This window comes from Candidozyma duobushaemuli, assembly GCF_002926085.2.
Source record: "Candidozyma duobushaemuli strain B09383 chromosome Unknown E_B09383, whole genome shotgun sequence".
In the NCBI taxonomy this organism is placed as follows: Eukaryota; Fungi; Ascomycota; class Pichiomycetes; order Serinales; family Metschnikowiaceae; genus Candidozyma; species Candidozyma duobushaemuli.
The window spans coordinates 234412-252795 of NW_020289900.1; the positions used below are offsets into that span (position 1 = coordinate 234412).

Consider the following 18384-nt stretch of genomic DNA (forward strand, 5'->3'; position numbering starts at 1 on the left):
GATGGGTAATTGGATGAGATATATATACCATGAAAAAAAGAAAAACAGAATTGACAGCTGTAGGTGTATGTAGAGGAATTTGCCTTAGCGGGAAAAGTCCGAAATCGAGGCCCTTAACGGGCAAAGCCATACAGAATGAGCGTGTTCAATGAGTAAATAACCATTTAAATCATATAATTTTTCATTCAAATCAGAAACACTTGAATTTGAGTAATATTGCAAAGAATCAGCAAAATCATTGCTGAAAATTCGTAATTCACTCACTATCTTGTTATCACCTTATTCTACGCAGTGACTGCAAACAGCAGGTATAACTCAACCAATAGCAAGTCCAATCATTTAACAACAAATACTACCCAATTCAATAAAAAAAAAGCAAAATATGCTTCTCCAGAGCTTAAAACCAATCTCACCGAAAAGTGCCCATTTTAGACCTATAGCAACCGCCGCTTCCACGCATAGATCTTCCGATCTACCTGCCGTCCAGATATCGTGATACCATCTATAAGCTTCTTTAACTATTCCACCGAAAAAAGCCCATGCCTTCCGTCTATGACCAATTGAAGGCCTACCCGGCTGACACCCCCACGATATCTCCCAAAGCCTATGCCAATGATAAAAAGCTAAGCTTGTCGGGACGTGTTCTTAGCGTGGTTCTGTCATTACCGACTCAGATATGCAAAGTCAACGAACCTCTGGGAGGTTCCACATGGTCCGTTGCTCCTATACGAGGCCAGCTGGCTTTGTACCTGTCGGTGCTTTTTCTTCAGCACGAGACCGACTGGGAAAGTCACCTTATCGGATGGACTGGAGAGTTGGTGAACAAGACTTCTTTATTGAGCAATTTGCATCTGGACAACATCAAGGAAGACCCCTTGTATTTGGATGACGAGGATAAGGGCGAGCTTGAGCACAAGATGCGCCAGACATTGAACTCGGAAAACGTCCACCCGGTCTGGTTGTTAAGGAAAGACCAGGACAGGTGGAGACGCTATGCAGAGAAGGTGATATGGCCGGTGTTCCATTACATCCAGGGTCTGCCCAACGACGGGGCCCAGGAGGGCCAGGAATGGCACGACTACGTGAGATTCAACGAGGCCTACTTCCAGAAAATCAAGCAAATCTACAAGCCGGGCGACATTATCTGGATCCACGACTACTACCTCATGCTTTTGCCGCAATTGTTGAGAATGGAGTTCCCCAACGCCTTCATTGGCTTCTACATGCATGCTCCATTTCCTTCGTCGGAGTACTACCGTTGTCTTGCCAAAAGGACGCAGTTGCTTGACGGCATGCTAGGCTCCGATAAGATTGCGTTCCAAAGCGAGTCGTTCCAGCGGCATTTCCTCAGTTGTTGTGCCCGTGTTTTGGGCTACGACGTGACCAAAAACAGCATCAATGCGTACGGCTCAACCATTTCAGTAGAGACATTGCCCATTGGCATAGACGCCAAAAGGGTTGAGCACGACGCCTTCCAAGATGCATCCATTGAGGATAAGATTCGGGCTCTTAGAGAGATTTACGCAGGCAAGAAGATAATCGTCGGAAGGGACCGGTTGGACTCTGTGCGTGGTGTTCAGCAGAAACTCCAGGCGTTTGAGATGTTCTTGCAGATGTTCCCGGAGTGGAGAGACAAGGTTGTTCTCGTGCAAATCTCCTCTCCTGGGTACTCTCACGATATGCGTGTGGAGAAGAAGGTTTCGGACTTGGTGACTCTGATCAACTCACGTTTCGGAAGCTTGAACTACACGCCTGTTCTTCACTACCAGATCCGCATCAGTAAGGATGAGTACTTGGCCCTTTTGCGTGTGGCTGACTTGTGTCTTATCACGTCAGTTCGTGACGGAATGAACACTACGTCATTGGAATTTGTCGTTTGCCAGAAGAAGAACTGCTCTCCCTTGATTCTTTCAGAGTTCACTGGTACGGCGTCTGTGTTGAACGACTCTATCTTGGTCAACCCTTGGGACTCCGTCAGTATTGCAAAGACAATGAACAATTGTCTTAACATGAGCCAAGAAGACAAGGCAAAGCTTGAGTCGAAGCTCTACGATAGAGTCACGTCCAATACCATTCAGGTGTGGACATCTAACTTTTTGGAACATTTGATTGGTCATGTGGAGACTACTCATCAGACCCACCACACGCCTACTTTGAATAGGCCCATGTTGTTGAACAACTACAACCATCTGAAGAGACGTCTTTTCTTGTTTGACTACGACGGCACTTTGACACCTATTGTTCAAGATCCAGCTGCAGCTATTCCTTCTTCAAGGTTGCACAATATCGTTGATAAGTTGGCGGCAGACCCCAAGAATCAGATTTGGATTATCTCAGGAAGAGACCAGGTCTTCTTGGATAAGTGGTGGGGCGCCAAGAATGTTGGTTTATCTGCTGAACATGGCTGTTTCATGAAAGACGTTGGCAGCAAAGAATGGCACAATTTGGCAGAGGCATTTGACATGTCATGGCAGCAAAAGGTTGAGGAAGTGTTCAAGAAGTACACTGACCAGACACCAGGCTCCAATATTGAGCGCAAGAAGGTTGCCTTGACATGGCACTTCCGGAGGTCTGACCCGGAGTTAGGCAAGTACCAAGCCGACATGTGCTTGAAAGAACTACAGGGCGGTATTATGAAGGAGTATGACGTGGAAGTCATGGAAGGAAAGGCCAACATTGAGGTGCGGCCTCGGTTCGTGAACAAAGGTGAGATCGTCAAGCGTTTGGTGCTTAATGGCCATGGAAAAAAGCAAGATCCACACCTGATTAAGTTGGACGCTCTGTCTATAAGCCCAGACGAGCTTCCCGACTTCATGTTGTGCTTGGGTGACGACAAGACCGACGAAGATATGTTCAGATCTCTCAAGGACATTGAAGCTACATGGCATTTGACGGAGTTACCTAAAAATAGTTTGGGCTCCTACGGAGTTTTCCCGGTGCTTGTTGGGCCTGCTGCCAAGGAAACGCTAGCAACATCGCACCTCAATGATCCCTCGCAGGTGATTGACACATTGGGATTGCTCTCCGGAGATGTGTGCTTGTTTGAGAGTGCTGGATCGGTGACATTGGACGATAGAGGCCATGTGGAGAACAGTGAGTCGAGCGAAAGGTCAAAGGGACTCGTCAGAGAGGCCACTATGAAGAAAGACGAGTCACGCAATTCCAGAATCTAAGTAGCTTATAGCTAAATTTTATAGCATCCTCGGCTCTTCGGTTTTTTTTCACCGGTGGCTGCGAAAAAGCGTTGGGCAATCGCACCCGTACACCACAAACGGTATCGCATAAGTAGCACCGGATATTCCGCCATTGCCATACCAATGGGTATCCTCAATTGGGGCTTTCGTGCCACCCTCAAGATCCATACGGTTAAGCTGGATGAATCAGTGAAGATCACTTCCGACAAAACCTTGAGTGAATTTGTTCGCAACGACCTTCCTCTCATAGACACCAAGAACAAGCTCTGGTTGAGTCCCCTTTTGTTCAACGGTACTCTCCAGACCTTGTACTACGCTTTGCACAAGAGTGAAGACAAGTTCCAAGTTTACTATGGTCGTGAGTTGTTCAAATACAAGGATGGCGGTCAAGCTTCGATAGACTGGGTAATTCCAAAACCGGACTCCACGGCCGAATTCAAGAAGCTTTACGAAGAGACTATTCCCGAGGACCTGCCCAAGCTCCACCCAAGGACGCGTTTCTTCACCAAGGAGGAGCTTCTGGAAAAACAGAACCCTAAGGACAGTGACACCACAGAGCCGCTTTGTGTGGTTCTTCACGGCTTGGCTGGAGGTTCTCATGAACCGCTTATTCGTAACTTGGGCGAATACTTGGGCAAGCAGACAGCTTTGAAGTGGGATGTTGCCGTGATCAACTCGCGTGGTTGCTGCAGAACGAAGATTACCACCGATAAGCTCTTCAGTGCATTTTCCACGGACGACGTCAAGGATGTCCTCGTTGAGATACGCAGAAGGTACCCTAAAAGACCAATCTATGCCATTGGCTTTTCTTTCGGCGCTTGCATCTTGGGTAATCTTTTGGGCAGCGAAGACCCAGATATCCAGGATCTTATCAAGGCTGCTGTCTTCATTGGATGTCCTTGGGACTTGGCCGACAGCGCCTACCATGTCGACAGCTCGCTTACAGGCCGCAAGGTGCTTAACCCGGGTTTGACTACTTTCCTCAATAAGCTCATCAAGCTGAACAAGCAGGAGCTCCAGAACTTCAATCCTGACTTTTTCACCGAAGAGCGTATTGAGGAGGCCAGGAAGGCCGTGAAAACGTTTGACTGGGACAACTGCTTCACGTGCAAGACGGTCGGTTTCTCCAATGCATTCGAGTACTATAGAGAAGGCTCGCCCTTGCGCCGGATCCACAAGATCAAGACGCCTGTGCTTGCCATCAACTCGACGGATGATCCAGCTGTCTCTGTGCGCTTGCCAATCCAAGACGTCGAATCCAACCCATACTTGGCGTTGGTGGAGTCTGATTTGGGAGGCCACCTTGGATTTGTCAAGTCCTCTGGAGAGTTCTGGTGTGTGGAAGCAGCTGACGAGTTCATCAACAAGTTTGAGGTGGCCACGCGGGCCAACTAAAGTAGAGGAGTTTTAATTTATAGACAATATGATGTACCGATTGAGATGTTGGTTTGAGGATCGGTCCAGCCAGAGCGGTCCGCACCGAAGTGCGTTTGCAGCCACACGGCGTCTAGAGCCGTATGAAGCCTGTCGCAATGTTCTTTATAGTACGAAGTGTATCAATGGACTGCTTTTGACGTTGAAGCCTTTGATGTGTTTATGTCAAATCTTCATACTTTTTCATCAAAGTTCGGGGATAAAGTTAGCGCCTCGAGGAGGGTTCGCATAAATTGGCCCGCCTCGTCTGGCTATTGTTTCTGCATTCTGCCTGTCGCCAATTTGCAGCAATTCGCAGAGCCGAGGGATCGGTGATTCACCAGTGAAAGATGAAAATTGAATGATCTAAAGAGAAAATCTTTAGTTGCTGGGTCTCCTTTTTCCGGAGTTCCTGGTTTTCTACGTTTTTTTTCGTTTGCTTGTGGCGTAGTTTGGCGACTTGCGGTAAGAGGTTGCGGTCCGTGGCGCGCCAGCAGGAGAATCAGAAGACTCTGAGAACAGGTGATCTCCGGCTTCCTGGAGGATAATAATTGGGCCTTTCGAAAATGCAAAAAAATTGGAAAAGCATAAATAAACTTGCTATTTTAAAAGCTTGGATATTTCGCTCCGCAGTAAATAATAATAGAAATCGAAGCCAGGGCAGAGCCCTCGCGCCGTAGCGAAGCCCTGTTAATTAGCAGCAAGCTGCGACTCTCGAAAAAAACGCAGCCTCACTGGAGTCACCCAGACGAACACACGTGTAAGCAGAGGAAGAAGAAGCATATTTTTTTTGAAAAACGTCAGAAATGCCAAAATTCAAAACCAAGGAATTCAGAGCCTTTTTAATCTTTTCCCAAAGTACCGCGTGGTCACACGGTTAGGCGCCCAGCTTTGGCCCTCTGGTGAGCCGCAGCCGCATCGAGGTAGATAAGACGCAAAAATTCAGCCCATCACATACAAAAACACTTTTTCATCCGTAACAACCCTCCCATCCCCCAATTCTTCGCCACCTACATGGCAGCCTTCTTAGTTAGCTGTAAATGTTCAAAAACTCCCAACACAAGGATTTGTCGTATTTCGACATCAGGCTCAAGCTGGAACACAAGAACACCATCTTGGTGAAGGGATCCGAGTTCGACGTGGACTCCGTGCCGGTTACGGGATCCGTGAAGATACTGACCAAGGAGGATTTACACGTGAGGCGTGTCAAACTCCAGCTTATAGGAGAGTACCAGGCCGAGTACTATGAGAGAATGTCCAACGGTCAAGTTGCAGGCCAGGTCACTGAGAGAAACTGTGTGCTTAAGGTGCAATGGCCCAATTTGTTGACTTCAAGCGAGGGAGAATTGCAATATGGCGATTACGGCGATTCCATGGTGAAGATGTCCAAGCTCGACTCCCACTTGAAGAAGTCGTCCAGAGAGAACTCGGTGACGTCCTTGTCTCAGCTCGACAAGAACGCTTCCAACACGTCTTTGGCAGATACCCCTACGAAAAAGAGACCTTCGTATTCAAGAGCAAAGTCCCAGGGCATGTTAACCTCTGTCAAGCCCACGTTGTTCACTATTCCCAAATCTGGCGTTGATGGTACACCTTATCCACTGAAGACCACTGGAAAACTGGACCTTCACTCGTTTTTGCTCCCCCAGGGCAACTACAGCATGCCTTTCAGCATCATGCTTCCTGCAAACGTGTCTGAGTCCGTGGACTGCTTGCCTATTGCCAAACTCAGGTACAAGCTTGTTTGCACTGTGGAAAGAGGCCGCCTTGAAAAGGCCTATTCTGCTGCGAAGCACGTTCGTATAGTGAGGACTTTGCACCCACACAGCGTTAATTTGACCGATCTGATTGAATACGGCAATACGTGGCCAGGCAAGGTGGAGTTTAGCGTTTCGCTGCCTCGAAAAGCCTTGGCTTTGGGTACCAAGATGCCCATCAAGTTGACAATTGTGCCTTTGGTGAAGGGTCTTTCTTTTAAGTCGATGTACGCCGAGGTTGTACAGCACAACGGTACTAAAGGTATCACTGGAGAGTCTCCTCAGTTCGAGGCCATCATCAACAGACAAAAGCTTGCAAACGAGTATACGCATTTTGATGAGGACCACTGGGTGGTAAAGTCCCACTACAGGCTTCCATCGTCACTTAAAGACGTTACGCAAACGTGCACGCTTAAGAACGGAATCATCACAGTCAAGCACAGAGTTAGAGTGCTGATCCATATTAAAAACGCCGACGGCCATGTTTCTGAGCTCAGAGCAAATCTCCCCGTGCACGTATTTATGAGTCCCAAGTACGGAACAATCACTACTCGTCACTACGAAATCGACCAGCACCATGGTCTCTTCACCACTGCTCCAGACCCAGATCGTGAAGACACCGTTTTCCACAGAAAGGAGTCCCAGCCTCCTTCTGAAGACGAACTGTCCAGTGAAGACTCGTACGCTGCTGACCGTGAAGAAGACAATGCTCCTCCAGTGTACCAACAGCACATGTTTGACATGGTGTATGATCAGCTGAGCCCTAGGTCTCCGCTCGAACAGCTCCGTGTCAACGGTGTCAAAAACGCCCTTGAGGGGTACTTTGATATTCCCTTGCTGAAATCAGGAACTCTGTCGCCACCATTAGACTTGAATGTGCTACTGAAGGTGCCCAGTTACGAGAAGGCTTTGGACGACGACTCCGAGGGCGAGGAGCCTGCTCCCAACTACATCAACGATGATGACTTGCTGCGTGCTTTTGGCTCGCTTAATGCAAAACTTCTGGAAAGAAGTGCTTCCATGTCAGACATTCAGCTCAATTTTCCTCGTAAGATGAAGGCAGCATTGACAACCCCACCCCCTAGAAGCCCCGAGGGAGCGTCACCAAACACAAAACACCAGTTCCGCTTGCGCTTCTCCCACAAGCACAAACCTTCACGATAATGTACATAGACGAACGATTAATAGAAATACCTGCTGGTACTTATGTTTGCAGCCATTAAACCCGTACACCACACTCGAGACACATCAATGCAAATCAAGCTCGACATCAAGTGAACAAAAAAACCTTATAGATGTCTGTCCCCACCGTCGCCAACGCTTCGGGAGCCGGCGTTGCTCCAGGAATGGGAGAAGGCACGCCTATCCAGACCACTGGCCAGACCTCGCCATACGTGTTAAATGTGGCCAAGTACTTGAGAGACAACAAGCAGCTAAAACGCAGAACAGGCTTGTTGAACAACAAGGACGACATTGACTTCTTCAGATACAAGCGTTTTGTTCGTGCGTTGTTGAGTGACGAGTACAAGAAGAAACAGGCCAATCCAAAGAATGAGTTGCTTCCCATCAACAGTGAGGAAGAGGCGGGTAAGCTTTTCATCCAGTTGATTCTGGGCCGTCTCCTTCTACCAGTGGAGAAATTGCACTACAAGGACGTCAAGGCCATCAAGGGCTGGAAGCCCAACAAACAGAAGCCAACGTTGAAACCCACGCAAAAGGCTGCCTTGGAGCCTAACGCCTACTACGCCTGGATCTACCAGAAACCAAACCCATACATTGTCTTGTACGGTTTGCTCACGCTTGCTGCCGTTTTCACGATCATCTTGTTCCCCTTGTGGCCTGCGTTCATGAGAAGAGGCGTGTGGTACTTGTCGATGGGCGTGTTGGGTCTATTAGGATTGTTGTTTGCCACTGCGATTGTGCGTTTGATCATCTTCATCATCACCTACTTGGTATTGCCACAGGCCTTCTGGCTCTTCCCTAATTTGTTCGAGGATTGTGGCTTCTTTGAGAGTTTCCAGCCCACCTATGCATGGGCTGAGCCAGCCGGCGCAAAGAAGAAGAAGAAGGGCAAGAAGAGTAAAAAGAACGCCTTTGGCGATGTTGGAGAGAAGCTCGGAGCCGTTATCGATGCCCATGTGAAGGAGCAAGAGGGAGAGGCCTCTGCTTCAGGAGCACAGCCCTCGTCCACACAGCCTAAGAAGAGAGCCGTGACCCTCGAGGAGGTTGAAGACAACTAACTCAGCAACGAGGCCATTTATGAATAAATTGTCAGTGGGCGCCATTTTGGGAAAGTGGTGGATGCTGGGACGGGGCTTGACTCGATAGCAGTCAGTCACCTCTATACCGTACTTCCCCAGACTAGCGAGCTATCACGTAACCTACTACTCCACCAACTACATAGATCAATAACACACCCATGATCAACGACTTGGCGTTTAACCAGGACTACACGTGCCTCCTGATGTCCACACTGGAGTGCCACAAGATTTACAATTGCGATCCATTTGGTGAATTCTACACTTCCGATAAGAACAATGCCCCGACAGCATTTCTCCGGATGCTTTTCTCCACGTCCCTTACGATTATAGTGCCTGAATCCGGGCTGAATTTGGGCAATAGGGTGCTCCAAGTTCATAACCTCAAGCAAAACTTGAAGATCTGTGAGCTCACGTTCCCGTCAAACATAGTGGACCTCATGCTCAACAGAAAGAGATTAGTGGTATTCCTCGAGGTTGGCCAAATCTACATTTACGATTTGAGCAGTGTGAGGCTCATGAAAGTCTTGGAGATAAACTCGTACCTGAAGGGCGAGAACGATGGGGTTGTGGCAGCCTTGAGTGCCGATGATAGGCTGTATTTGGCTATGCCGCTCAGTGCCGTGAATGACCAAACAGATCTTTTCAATGAGAGTTCAAGTCAGCCTAGCACTCCTGTTTTAAGGCCGAGCGACCTGGCCCCGGTAGTTCTGTTGGACGCTCTTGTGGAGCTTACTCAGAAGAACGAGAACTCCCTGCTTGCCAAAAAGGAGACAATTACATTGGAGGATTTGCAAAAGGATTCCAACGGCTGGGTGGTAATTTACGATACGATCAATTTGAAGCCACGGCTTTTGTACAAGGCCCATGACTCGAGCATTGCCAAAATCACATTATCGAGAGATAGCCAAGCAGTTGCAACGGCCTCTACTAAAGGCACGATCATCAGGGTTTGTCATCTCAACTTCGATCTTCTTGACGACCTTGGCAAGCTTCATATCACACACATTACCAATCTCCGGCGTGGCCACCACCTAACCAGAGTGACCAATCTCACATTCAGCGTGGACTCGAGTGTATTGGGCTGTGGATCAGACAGCAATACCATCCACTTCTTCAAAATCGGCCCTGAAACGCCTCAGCCGGAACTGAGTGACGAGGACCAAAGCAACCGTTCGTCCCTGGAGGATCTCAACGAGAACTTGGCCAATCTACTAATACTGAAGCAGCCAGAGGAGCCTGAGCAGGAGGAAGGTGACAAGCTGTACTTCTCACGCCTTCGGAGACCCAGCAAACTTCTCAACAATCCCTACACTAAGCTGCTTATCAAGAAGCTTCCTTACAAGGACTACTTTGACAACTTGATCTGGGAGCCGCCCAGACGCCTGTTTGCATATGTGAAGCTTGGGGAAAATGCGCCCGTGTCTCACAAGAATGTAGAGATTGGCTTGGGTGCTCTGGGTGTGTTGATGTTGGCTTCCTACCACACGGGAACATTCTACCAGTATAAGCTTCCGAAGCCTCATGACGAGGATCGAGAGGAGTGTGTTCTACTTTCATCACACTCGTTGCAATGAGACAGTGTTGCATTGATTCAGGAGAAGCATTAGGTGAAGTTGATCAGAATTGGAGAACTGGCTGGACTGGTTCCTCAGTCTCGAGACATTTGTGCTGGCTTTTGAGAAGATGAAGATGGGGAAGATCGATTTCCATGGATAATTTACGAAACATGATGTGCCGGGAGTAGCCTTTATCAATTTCAGATCTTGTTTCGGCTATTGCCTGTTTTGCTCCCAGCCAAGCTTCTACACCCGATAACCTTAATGCCTTTCCTGAACTGTGGAGATTTCGCAGCCATTCCGTCGGCTTGACCTGCCCCTAATGTATTGTTCAGGTCGAATGATCAAAGGCGGGGCGGATGTTGGGTATGTCGAGACAGATCGGAGTTTTGAACAAAGGCTGGTGCTTCCGAGTCAGACTCTGAGGGGCTGCAAGGCTCCTACACAATTGTATCCACGGATACTCGCGAGCAAGGGATCCAGACCGAGGCCTACCACAGGTTTGCCAAAACAACACACAACCAAAAATCGAAGAAGAATTAGGGTCAATCGACGAAACCTGAAGCTCTACACCTTCTCCTATCTGCATTTGCAGCCAGAAAGAAGGTTCTTTTTTTTGTGGGGAACCCCAGGGGCTGCGCGAAAATTTTCACAGTCTCTCGGCTATTGGACCCCTCCGCCTTATAACTCCCACAGTCCCACAATCCTGCTCAATGTTCTGCTATAAACGGGTCTCTTCCTCTCGCTTTATAACACAACTAAGAATGTCTTCCACAGGTTACGCCGCCGACGACGTCTTGTTCCACAATGAGAACTTGGCTCGCGTCATTTCTTTGAACAGATTGAAGAAATTGAATTCCTTGGACACCTCCATGGTGACCAAGATTGGTCCTCGTTTGTCTGAATACGCCAAATCCGAGGCTGCTTCCATGGTCATTTTGACTTCCAAGTCCCCCAAGGCCTTGTGTGCCGGTGGTGACGTTGCTCTGTGTGCTTCGGAAATCTTGAAGGGTAACCCTGGCTACGCTTCCAACTTCTTCCAGGAGGAATACAATGTCAACTACCTCATTGCCACCTACTCCAAGCCATACATTTCCTTGATGGACGGTATCACCATGGGTGGTGGTGTCGGTTTGTCTGTTCACGCTCCTTTCCGTATTGCTACCGAGAAGACCAAGTTGGCCATGCCCGAGATGGACATTGGTTTCTTCCCTGACGTGGGTACCACTTTCTTTTTGCCACGTTTGGACGACAAGCTCGGCTACTACTACGCCTTGACTGGTGAGGTGTTAAGCGGCTTGGACGCTTACCAGGCCGGTTTCGCTACCCACTTTGTTCCTTCCGAGAGAATCCCTCAGTTGGTCAAGCGTTTGTCCAACTTGAAGCCTCCTGTGATCAACAACACCCCAACCGAGGGCACCCTTTTGAAAGACCAGAAGGACTTCTTCATCCAGGTGAACATGGCCATTGAGGAGTTCACCGAGAACAAGTTGCCAGACAACTACAAGTTCCACTTGACTGAGGAGCAGATCACCTTGATCAACAAGGCCTTCTCCGAGCCAACTTTCGACGACGCTTTGCAGGTTTTCTTGTACTCCAACACTGAGTTTGGTAAGAAGACCTACGACCGTTTGTCGGCCAAGTCCCCCACATCTACGCATATCGCCTTTGACTTGTTGAACAAGGGTGCCAAAAACAAGATCCGTGCCCAGTTGGAGTTGGAGATGGTCTCTGCCACCAACATGGTCAACCACAAGATTGAGGAGAACGACTTCGTCAAGGGTGTCAAGCACAAGCTCATTGACAAGATCAAGGAGCCATTCTTCCCTCAGTGGAGCTCTTACGACGCTGAGCGTGTCAGAAAGTTCCAGGAGCCATCTGTCCACACCGCCAAGCTTGAGACCCCTCTCTTGAAGAGATTCTTTGGTGTTGACTTCCACCAGTACCCATTCAACTTTGGCTTGCCATCCAACCAGGAAATCGAGAACTACATCACAGGCCAGGACGGTCTGAACAGAAAGTACTTGCCTACTCCAAAGGAGGTGGTTAGACACTTCAACACCGTGACCAACAACAAGTTGGGTGTAGAGGAGAAGGTGAACAGAGCCTTGGCCTTGCACGGCGAGGCGTCGAAGTATGACAACAAGTATGTTTCTTGGAAGGCGTAGATCATCCACGGAACCCGAACAAGGAAACGACGGAACGCATAAATCATAATACAAGTATATATCGATACTTGCGAGTTGTAGAGCTACACCGAAGCAGAACTTTTGATATAATACAGGTATACATACATTACTTGAACTTTTCCAAAATCAAGTCCTCACCAAGCTCCTCGTAGTCCGCTTTGGAGATAAACCAGTTATCCAAGGCTATGTTGGCACTGCCGTTTTCATCCTCCACAGCGTCGTTGAGCATGCTGGCCAAGTTGGCGGCACCTAACCACGAGCCGAACTTCTTATCGTACAAATCGTGAATATCCCCCAGTGGGTAATTGCGCAATGGGGAGATGTAGATCTTGTACTGCGAGGTGATCATGTAGTTGGGTAACACTGTGGGAGCGGTACGGCTGATGTCACCACAGAGTCTATCGGAGAAGCCTGAGAGAAGAGCACCCCCACCGGTGATTAAGGTGTTTGTGAAGAGGGTTCTCAAGACCTCATTGAAACGAGCATTGCTGTTTGAAGTAGCAGGGTCGTTGCCAGCAGGCACCATAGTCGATTCCAAGTTCTTCAAGGCGAACAAAACCAAGTTGGAGATACCGTGTGTATGGGCCTTGTCGAACGCTGGGTCAGGAATAGGCACGTCTGGCAATTTGTATACGTGTGGCACGAAAAGAGCCTCTAAGAGCGTTGATGTTTCTCTTTCTGAGTAGTTGATCTGTGTACGGTCTGGCAACTGGAAGAACGGAGGCAGCTGGTGAATCTGAGTGTAGTACGAGTTAGGAGCTGTGATGCCTGGTGGAGGCTCGCTGACTGAAAGCATGGTCTCCTTGAAATTCTGTAAAAGATTGTGTGTGGCATGGTACAGCTTGAAAGACTGGGAAACATTGTCAGCGGTGTACTGAGGAGGCAACAAGCGGGAGTAGTCGAGCTGACTGGGCTGGTAGCCCAACTTGGCTTCTATGCTACGCAAGGCGTGCAAGGATGCAAAGTCACCTGCGTACTTGGAGTGGAAACACAGCTTCTGCTGGATGACACCGTCCAAGATGGGTGTCACACTGGCCACACCAGCACCTATGTCGATAACCAACCCACTCAGACGGCCGGTGTGGTATAACTGAGCCAATGGAGACTTCAAGAGCGAGAAAAGGGGTACTTGCAAGCCTTCAAAAGCAATTTGGGCAGCCGCAGCCTTGTTCTTAGGCGTGTTCCACGTCTGTTCTGTCATCATCAAAGGGTGGTCCTTGGCATCCACGCCATTGCCGCTATCCAAGTTCTCGTACACATATTCCCAATTGCTGGAAATGTGGTCGTAGTTGTAAACAATACCATTGTCCACGAGGGTCATCACCTCAAGGTCGGGCCTGGAGTTGATCTTGTCTCCCACAAGCACCTTGTTGTTTTCATCCACCAGGTACGAGGAGTTGAACACAAGCGAGGGCAAATCTTCCAGCGCAAAGCCGGCACGTGTGGAGCTCGTGCCGTTGTCTATAACGACCGCAGGAAGCAGGTTGACCATGTTGTTGGAGAGTTGTTGGTAGCGTTGATGTTTTCTCACTTTGAAGTATTGAGGTGCACGGGTGTAAAGACTGCCCCAGGCAGCCAGCCCGCCATGGACCAGGTCACCTAGATTAGAAAAGTTACGAAATGATAAAGATTTTAATCATTCGAACTTAATATTGAAAGTCAGAGATCTAAGAGCTTTCTTGATTTTTTTCCGGGGTCACTTTTCTCAACGATCTTGGCTCGATAAGTCGGATGTCAACTCGAGGCACACAGATGTCACAGCAGTTCTGGTCCAATTTTCTTAGAAGCCCTAACACAGTCAAAGATGGTTCGGTTCATGAATTTTGCTATTTCGCTAAAATTGGCACATAAGTAAAAAGCACAGACCAGATGAGATTTTCGCAGCCATGAGAGTTGTACTAGTTAGTATACGATCAGACTCCAAGAGAACAGTAGACTATGGCTCTTCAAAATACCTACCTAATTCCGTTAACTTAGTTTTTTCATGCTATGTATCGTAATCACCACTGGAAGTTCATGGACTGGTAGTGAACATTAAATGGCAGACCCACCTCAATGTGGTCCATGCAGCTGTTTCTGATCTGGTCGTCCATCACACCTGGACCGCAAGAATAAACATACAAGTCAGACTTGGACTCTGATTTAGCCTCCTCGATGCAATCGCTCACCCATTGGTTCACATCAGGTCGGCTATCCACAACCTTGACAAACTCCAACTTCTCGTCATCTAACTTCACACCTTCAGTTTCACGAACAAAGACCGTCACCTGAGCGCCCTTTCACGAATATACTTGATATCCCGGCGCATCCAGAGAAATTCGTTGATGCTGTTGACGGTCCAAAGAAGCTTGGTACCGGCAGCATTGTCGTAAATGAATGGGAACAAACTGCACACTCCAAGACCACCAGCCATGAATACTCTAGCGTCGTTATCCTTATGCTTGATTGTCTTGCCGCCGTAGGGACCGTCCAAAAGACACCAGAGCCACATTCTGCCCTTTTCGTCGGTGGGCAATTTGAGAAGGCTCTTGGTGGCTCCTTTCTTGACTCTGACATACATCTTCAACACACCGGGCGACGAAGCAGGCGAGGAAAGAATGGAAAATGGGTGGGATTGCAAACACTGACCCCAGATTTTGGTATGGAAGAAAGTAACATAGACCGTGTTGCCAGGACGGTAGGCCATGTCGTATGCAAGTGGTTTGGGCAAAATCAACTCAAGAGTCTTATCGTCAATTACGTTGATGCAAAGCTCAGTAAGCCCACGGTTCAAGATAAACATTTTGCTCCATCTCATGACTCTGTCGTACACTGTAAGCGCAATCATGGTGTAGATCCAGCCCATCCAGCCAAGAGTAATGCAATGGTACCACATCGACACAATGAAGAGCCACCCGAAGACCTTGTGGATGATCAAAAAGGCCTCGTACATGAAGTTTCTGACGGGCTGGAAACTCTGGCCAATCATGAGAAACAAAAGGATGGTTCCCACTACACCCCATCTCCAGTAGTCATCCATACCCCAAGCCAGGTACCCGGCATCGTTGATGGCGTAGTCTGTCCACACTGCGGAGTGAATGAGTGCCTCAATTGACATGATAATGGCAACGTAGGTGTGGTATTTGATAAACTCTGCTCTGGAGAATCCGGTCAAAAGCGTAAATGGGTTATTTCTGAGGCCAAACATGAAAACCACGGGGAGGAGAGAAAACGAAATCAAAGCCGAGCGGTAGCCAATCAAGTCCAAGGTCAAGAAGTACACGTCGTTGATGTAGATGTTGGGAAGCTGGACGTCGTAGGAAAGCGCCGTAGCCAAAACGGTGAAGACTAAAAAGAGTCCCATCACGAGCATGTCGCCAAAAGTGTATCCCCAGAGACGAACAGGCGTGAGGTATTTCGAGCAAACCTGAGAAATTGTTCTGGGCGCCCTTACTCCAAGGTAGGTCTTCAGGAGATGAAGCACCGAGAAGATGCCAATCACTGCAACCCAGTACCATAAAAGCCCCCAGCCGAGCCACTGGGACTTGAAGACGTGATGGTTAATTTCGTCAAAAGAACGCATGTAAAGGTGGAAATCTGTGGCATTGACGCCCAACGGATGGTAGGTCTGTTCCTCCTTATTTTGTTCAGTAGGCTGCTGGATATACTGAGTAGCGTTTTCCCTCCATGTCTTCATTTCGTCCACGGAGTAATGGAAGTGGCCCTTTTGGAGACATCTTGTAGTGACGTGCTTCAAAGCATGGTCAATCTTTCCCTGGTCGTCGGTCTGCTCATATATACAATTCGACACCGACCCCAACCAGTCCACATTTCCACAGCGGCACATATAGTACTTATGGCCCTGGCCTGTTCCGCCACAACCCCAGTCAAATTCTTTCATATAGTAGATGCATGCTGAGGCTATGGAAGAGTCCACAATGACTAGCGAAAGCACCAGTGATAGCCATAAAAAAGGCACTAGATGGTGGAAGAGCATTGGGTGCAAAAAATGCGTCTTGGGGAATTCGGTGCATTATAACGGAACGCAGTGTCGCTGAAGCTGCTTCTGGAAACGGTAGTGGAAAAATGCTCATAGTGAGACGAGGAACAGTGGGGCGTATTTTCCGATGCCAAGAAGATTTAAGGTGTAGATTAGGTGGCTTTGGCGAATCACATTGCTGATATTGACGCCTGGGTGCCTGAATTCACAATAGGCATTGTTCATTGTTGCAGTGTCACTTCCCGAATGGTGAGCAGATACGGGGTGAGGTTTGTGGGCCAACTGAGGAGAATAAGCTGCGGTAAATTTTGATGGAGGGAAATAAAAAGGATATTGACTTCATTTTCGAATTAAAGTAAATGCTTCTATTGTTGTTGCCTTTTTTCGGTGCCAGGTGGGTGGATGTTTCTGAGATCTGACGATTGGTAGCTACGCAGTGCGATAATGGTTACCAGTAGAAAGTGACATTCGGCATTTCGTCAAAGGAATGAAAACTTCCAAAAATCCGGTTGGTTCGAAATCGCCTGATTTGAAACTTTTCATGCTAGCCGCCGTGTAATCCGCTGCACATTGCCCGATTCGCCATGAATGGTTGCAAAACGGCTCCACGAAAAGTGCTCATACTAAGCGGCTGGTTATATCGCCCAGACCTTGTCATCGGTCCGAAAGCACTTGCATGCGGTACCATTGTGGTCTGTTAAGCTTTCCCAAATTGATTCTGTTCTATTGGAGCATGCGATTTGATGGACGTAATGTTTACAGAAAAGGCCTAAGATCGAGTGGTTCCTTAGCAATGTTGACTCAATTGGCGTATTGAACTTCATCAAAGAACTTCTAATCTACATCAGGTCCCCCTTTTTATCGCTTGTCCTTATCATGACAAGAAATACATCGGAATTAGGTATTCGTTGACGATATAGATGTCAGAATGAGAATTGATCACTGCTCAAACTCACAAACACTTCATTGAACAACCTGGCTCACATGTCCCCAGCTCCGGAGTCAAAGCCATCTCCCCGGAATCTAATCCACCCAGCTCAGAAGACAGCTCGTCAGAACTCATCCACCCATAGACTGCCTTAGGCTCTCCTTTCAATCCTTCAGAAGCTGGGTTGCACTTTCCGGCGCTTCTCTGAAAAAGCGACGATCTCAGAGACTTGGCCTTCAACTTCTCTAGTTTTGGCTGCAACCACTTGAGTGGAGCGTAGAAGGCTTCCTTCACCCTCTGAGACTTTGGCCTGTGAGCTCCGAATCCAACCAGACTATCACCATCTGAAGAACTCGAATCCTTATCGGATCTGCCTCGACTCTTCCTTTCACCAAACAACCAGTCTAGATAAAACCGTTCACGATTGAACCTCCTCTTTTCTGCCTTTCTCAACCTTCTTTCAAAAAAGGCATCCACTCGGACCTTCACCTCACACCAATCGTCCCAGTTATCCCAGGCATAATCTGACACAGTGCTACACTCCAGAACCCAGCCAGATCCCCAAGAGCTGGACCAATCATCCCACAGACATTCAAATGACAGAACCTCAATATCACTGCAAGTGTCATCCTCAATCCAGTCGATGTTGATGCTGTGATTGTCATCTTCCATGATGCCCAGTTTGGCAAACTTCAACCATGTCAGAAGATTGGGGTCCTTCATTAGACAGTCGTAAATTGGATCAATAGAATAGATGCTCTCAGTTTCGTAATCTCTCAAACCCATAAACTGCATTACCCTTTCTGAACTTTCTTTCCTCACTGCCTCATGGTCGTTACAGAGGCTCTCCATACTTTCCAGTGGCAGATAGGTTTTGGGATTTTTCAACAGCTCAAATTCCATCTTCCTGAACTCTTCTGCTGGATCGATTTCCAAAGCTCTTTTCTGAAACCACTCGAGACTGTCTTCTTTAAGCTTTTTGGCTGCATTGAACCTCTCTCGAGCTATAGCTTCAGCTTTTTCTTCATAGAGTTTTTTGGTGAGTTCTACATTGAAATTGATATTACCCCAATCATATGAAGGGTCCAATAGAGACAATTGAGACAT

At 48.1% G+C, this 18384-nt stretch overlaps 9 protein-coding genes across 9 annotated transcripts; 6 read left to right on the top strand and 3 right to left on the bottom strand. All coding sequences in view use genetic code 12, as the record gives it.

The window, feature by feature from the left end:
- Positions 1–539: 539 nt before the first annotated feature.
- On the top strand, positions 540–3173 carry TPS2 (trehalose-phosphatase; the record flags this gene model as incomplete). Its single annotated transcript, XM_025482802.1, has 1 exon — positions 540–3173. One exon carries the CDS (start codon positions 540–542, stop codon positions 3171–3173), a length of 2634 nt encoding a protein of 877 aa, XP_025337745.1.
- Positions 3174–3317: 144 nt separating this feature from the next.
- On the top strand, positions 3318–4589 carry EHT1 (medium-chain fatty acid ethyl ester synthase/esterase; the record flags this gene model as incomplete). Its single annotated transcript, XM_025482803.1, has 1 exon — positions 3318–4589. One exon carries the CDS (start codon positions 3318–3320, stop codon positions 4587–4589), a length of 1272 nt encoding a protein of 423 aa, XP_025337746.1.
- A 1058-nt stretch (positions 4590–5647) lies between these two features.
- On the top strand, positions 5648–7528 carry CXQ87_004363 (uncharacterized protein; the record flags this gene model as incomplete). Its single annotated transcript, XM_025482804.1, has 1 exon — positions 5648–7528. One exon carries the CDS (start codon positions 5648–5650, stop codon positions 7526–7528), a length of 1881 nt encoding a protein of 626 aa, XP_025337747.1.
- Positions 7529–7659: 131 nt separating this feature from the next.
- Positions 7660–8604, top strand: SEC62 (Sec63 complex subunit; the record flags this gene model as incomplete). The annotated part of the gene is made up of 1 exon (XM_025482805.1): positions 7660–8604. One exon carries the CDS (start codon positions 7660–7662, stop codon positions 8602–8604), a length of 945 nt encoding a protein of 314 aa, XP_025337748.1.
- A 179-nt stretch (positions 8605–8783) lies between these two features.
- Positions 8784–10199, top strand: CXQ87_004365 (uncharacterized protein; the record flags this gene model as incomplete). The annotated part of the gene is made up of 1 exon (XM_025482806.1): positions 8784–10199. The coding sequence occupies one exon, from the start codon at positions 8784–8786 to the stop codon at positions 10197–10199; it is 1416 nt and encodes a 471-aa protein (XP_025337749.1).
- A 746-nt stretch (positions 10200–10945) lies between these two features.
- On the top strand, positions 10946–12349 carry EHD3 (mitochondrial 37S ribosomal protein mS47; the record flags this gene model as incomplete). The annotated part of the gene is made up of 1 exon (XM_025482807.1): positions 10946–12349. The coding sequence occupies one exon, from the start codon at positions 10946–10948 to the stop codon at positions 12347–12349; it is 1404 nt and encodes a 467-aa protein (XP_025337750.1).
- A 127-nt stretch (positions 12350–12476) lies between these two features.
- On the bottom strand, positions 12477–13862 carry CXQ87_004367 (uncharacterized protein; the record flags this gene model as incomplete). The annotated part of the gene is made up of 1 exon (XM_025482808.1): positions 12477–13862. The coding sequence occupies one exon, from the start codon at positions 13860–13862 to the stop codon at positions 12477–12479; it is 1386 nt and encodes a 461-aa protein (XP_025337751.1).
- A 508-nt stretch (positions 13863–14370) lies between these two features.
- On the bottom strand, positions 14371–16250 carry CXQ87_004368 (ferric reductase family protein; the record flags this gene model as incomplete). Its single annotated transcript, XM_025482809.1, has 2 exons — positions 14371–14646; positions 14706–16250. 2 exons carry the CDS (start codon positions 16248–16250, stop codon positions 14371–14373), a joined length of 1821 nt encoding a protein of 606 aa, XP_025337752.1.
- Positions 16251–17301: 1051 nt separating this feature from the next.
- Positions 17302–18384, bottom strand: CXQ87_004369 (uncharacterized protein; the record flags this gene model as incomplete). Its single annotated transcript, XM_025482810.1, has 1 exon — positions 17302–18384. One exon carries the CDS (start codon positions 18382–18384, stop codon positions 17302–17304), a length of 1083 nt encoding a protein of 360 aa, XP_025337753.1.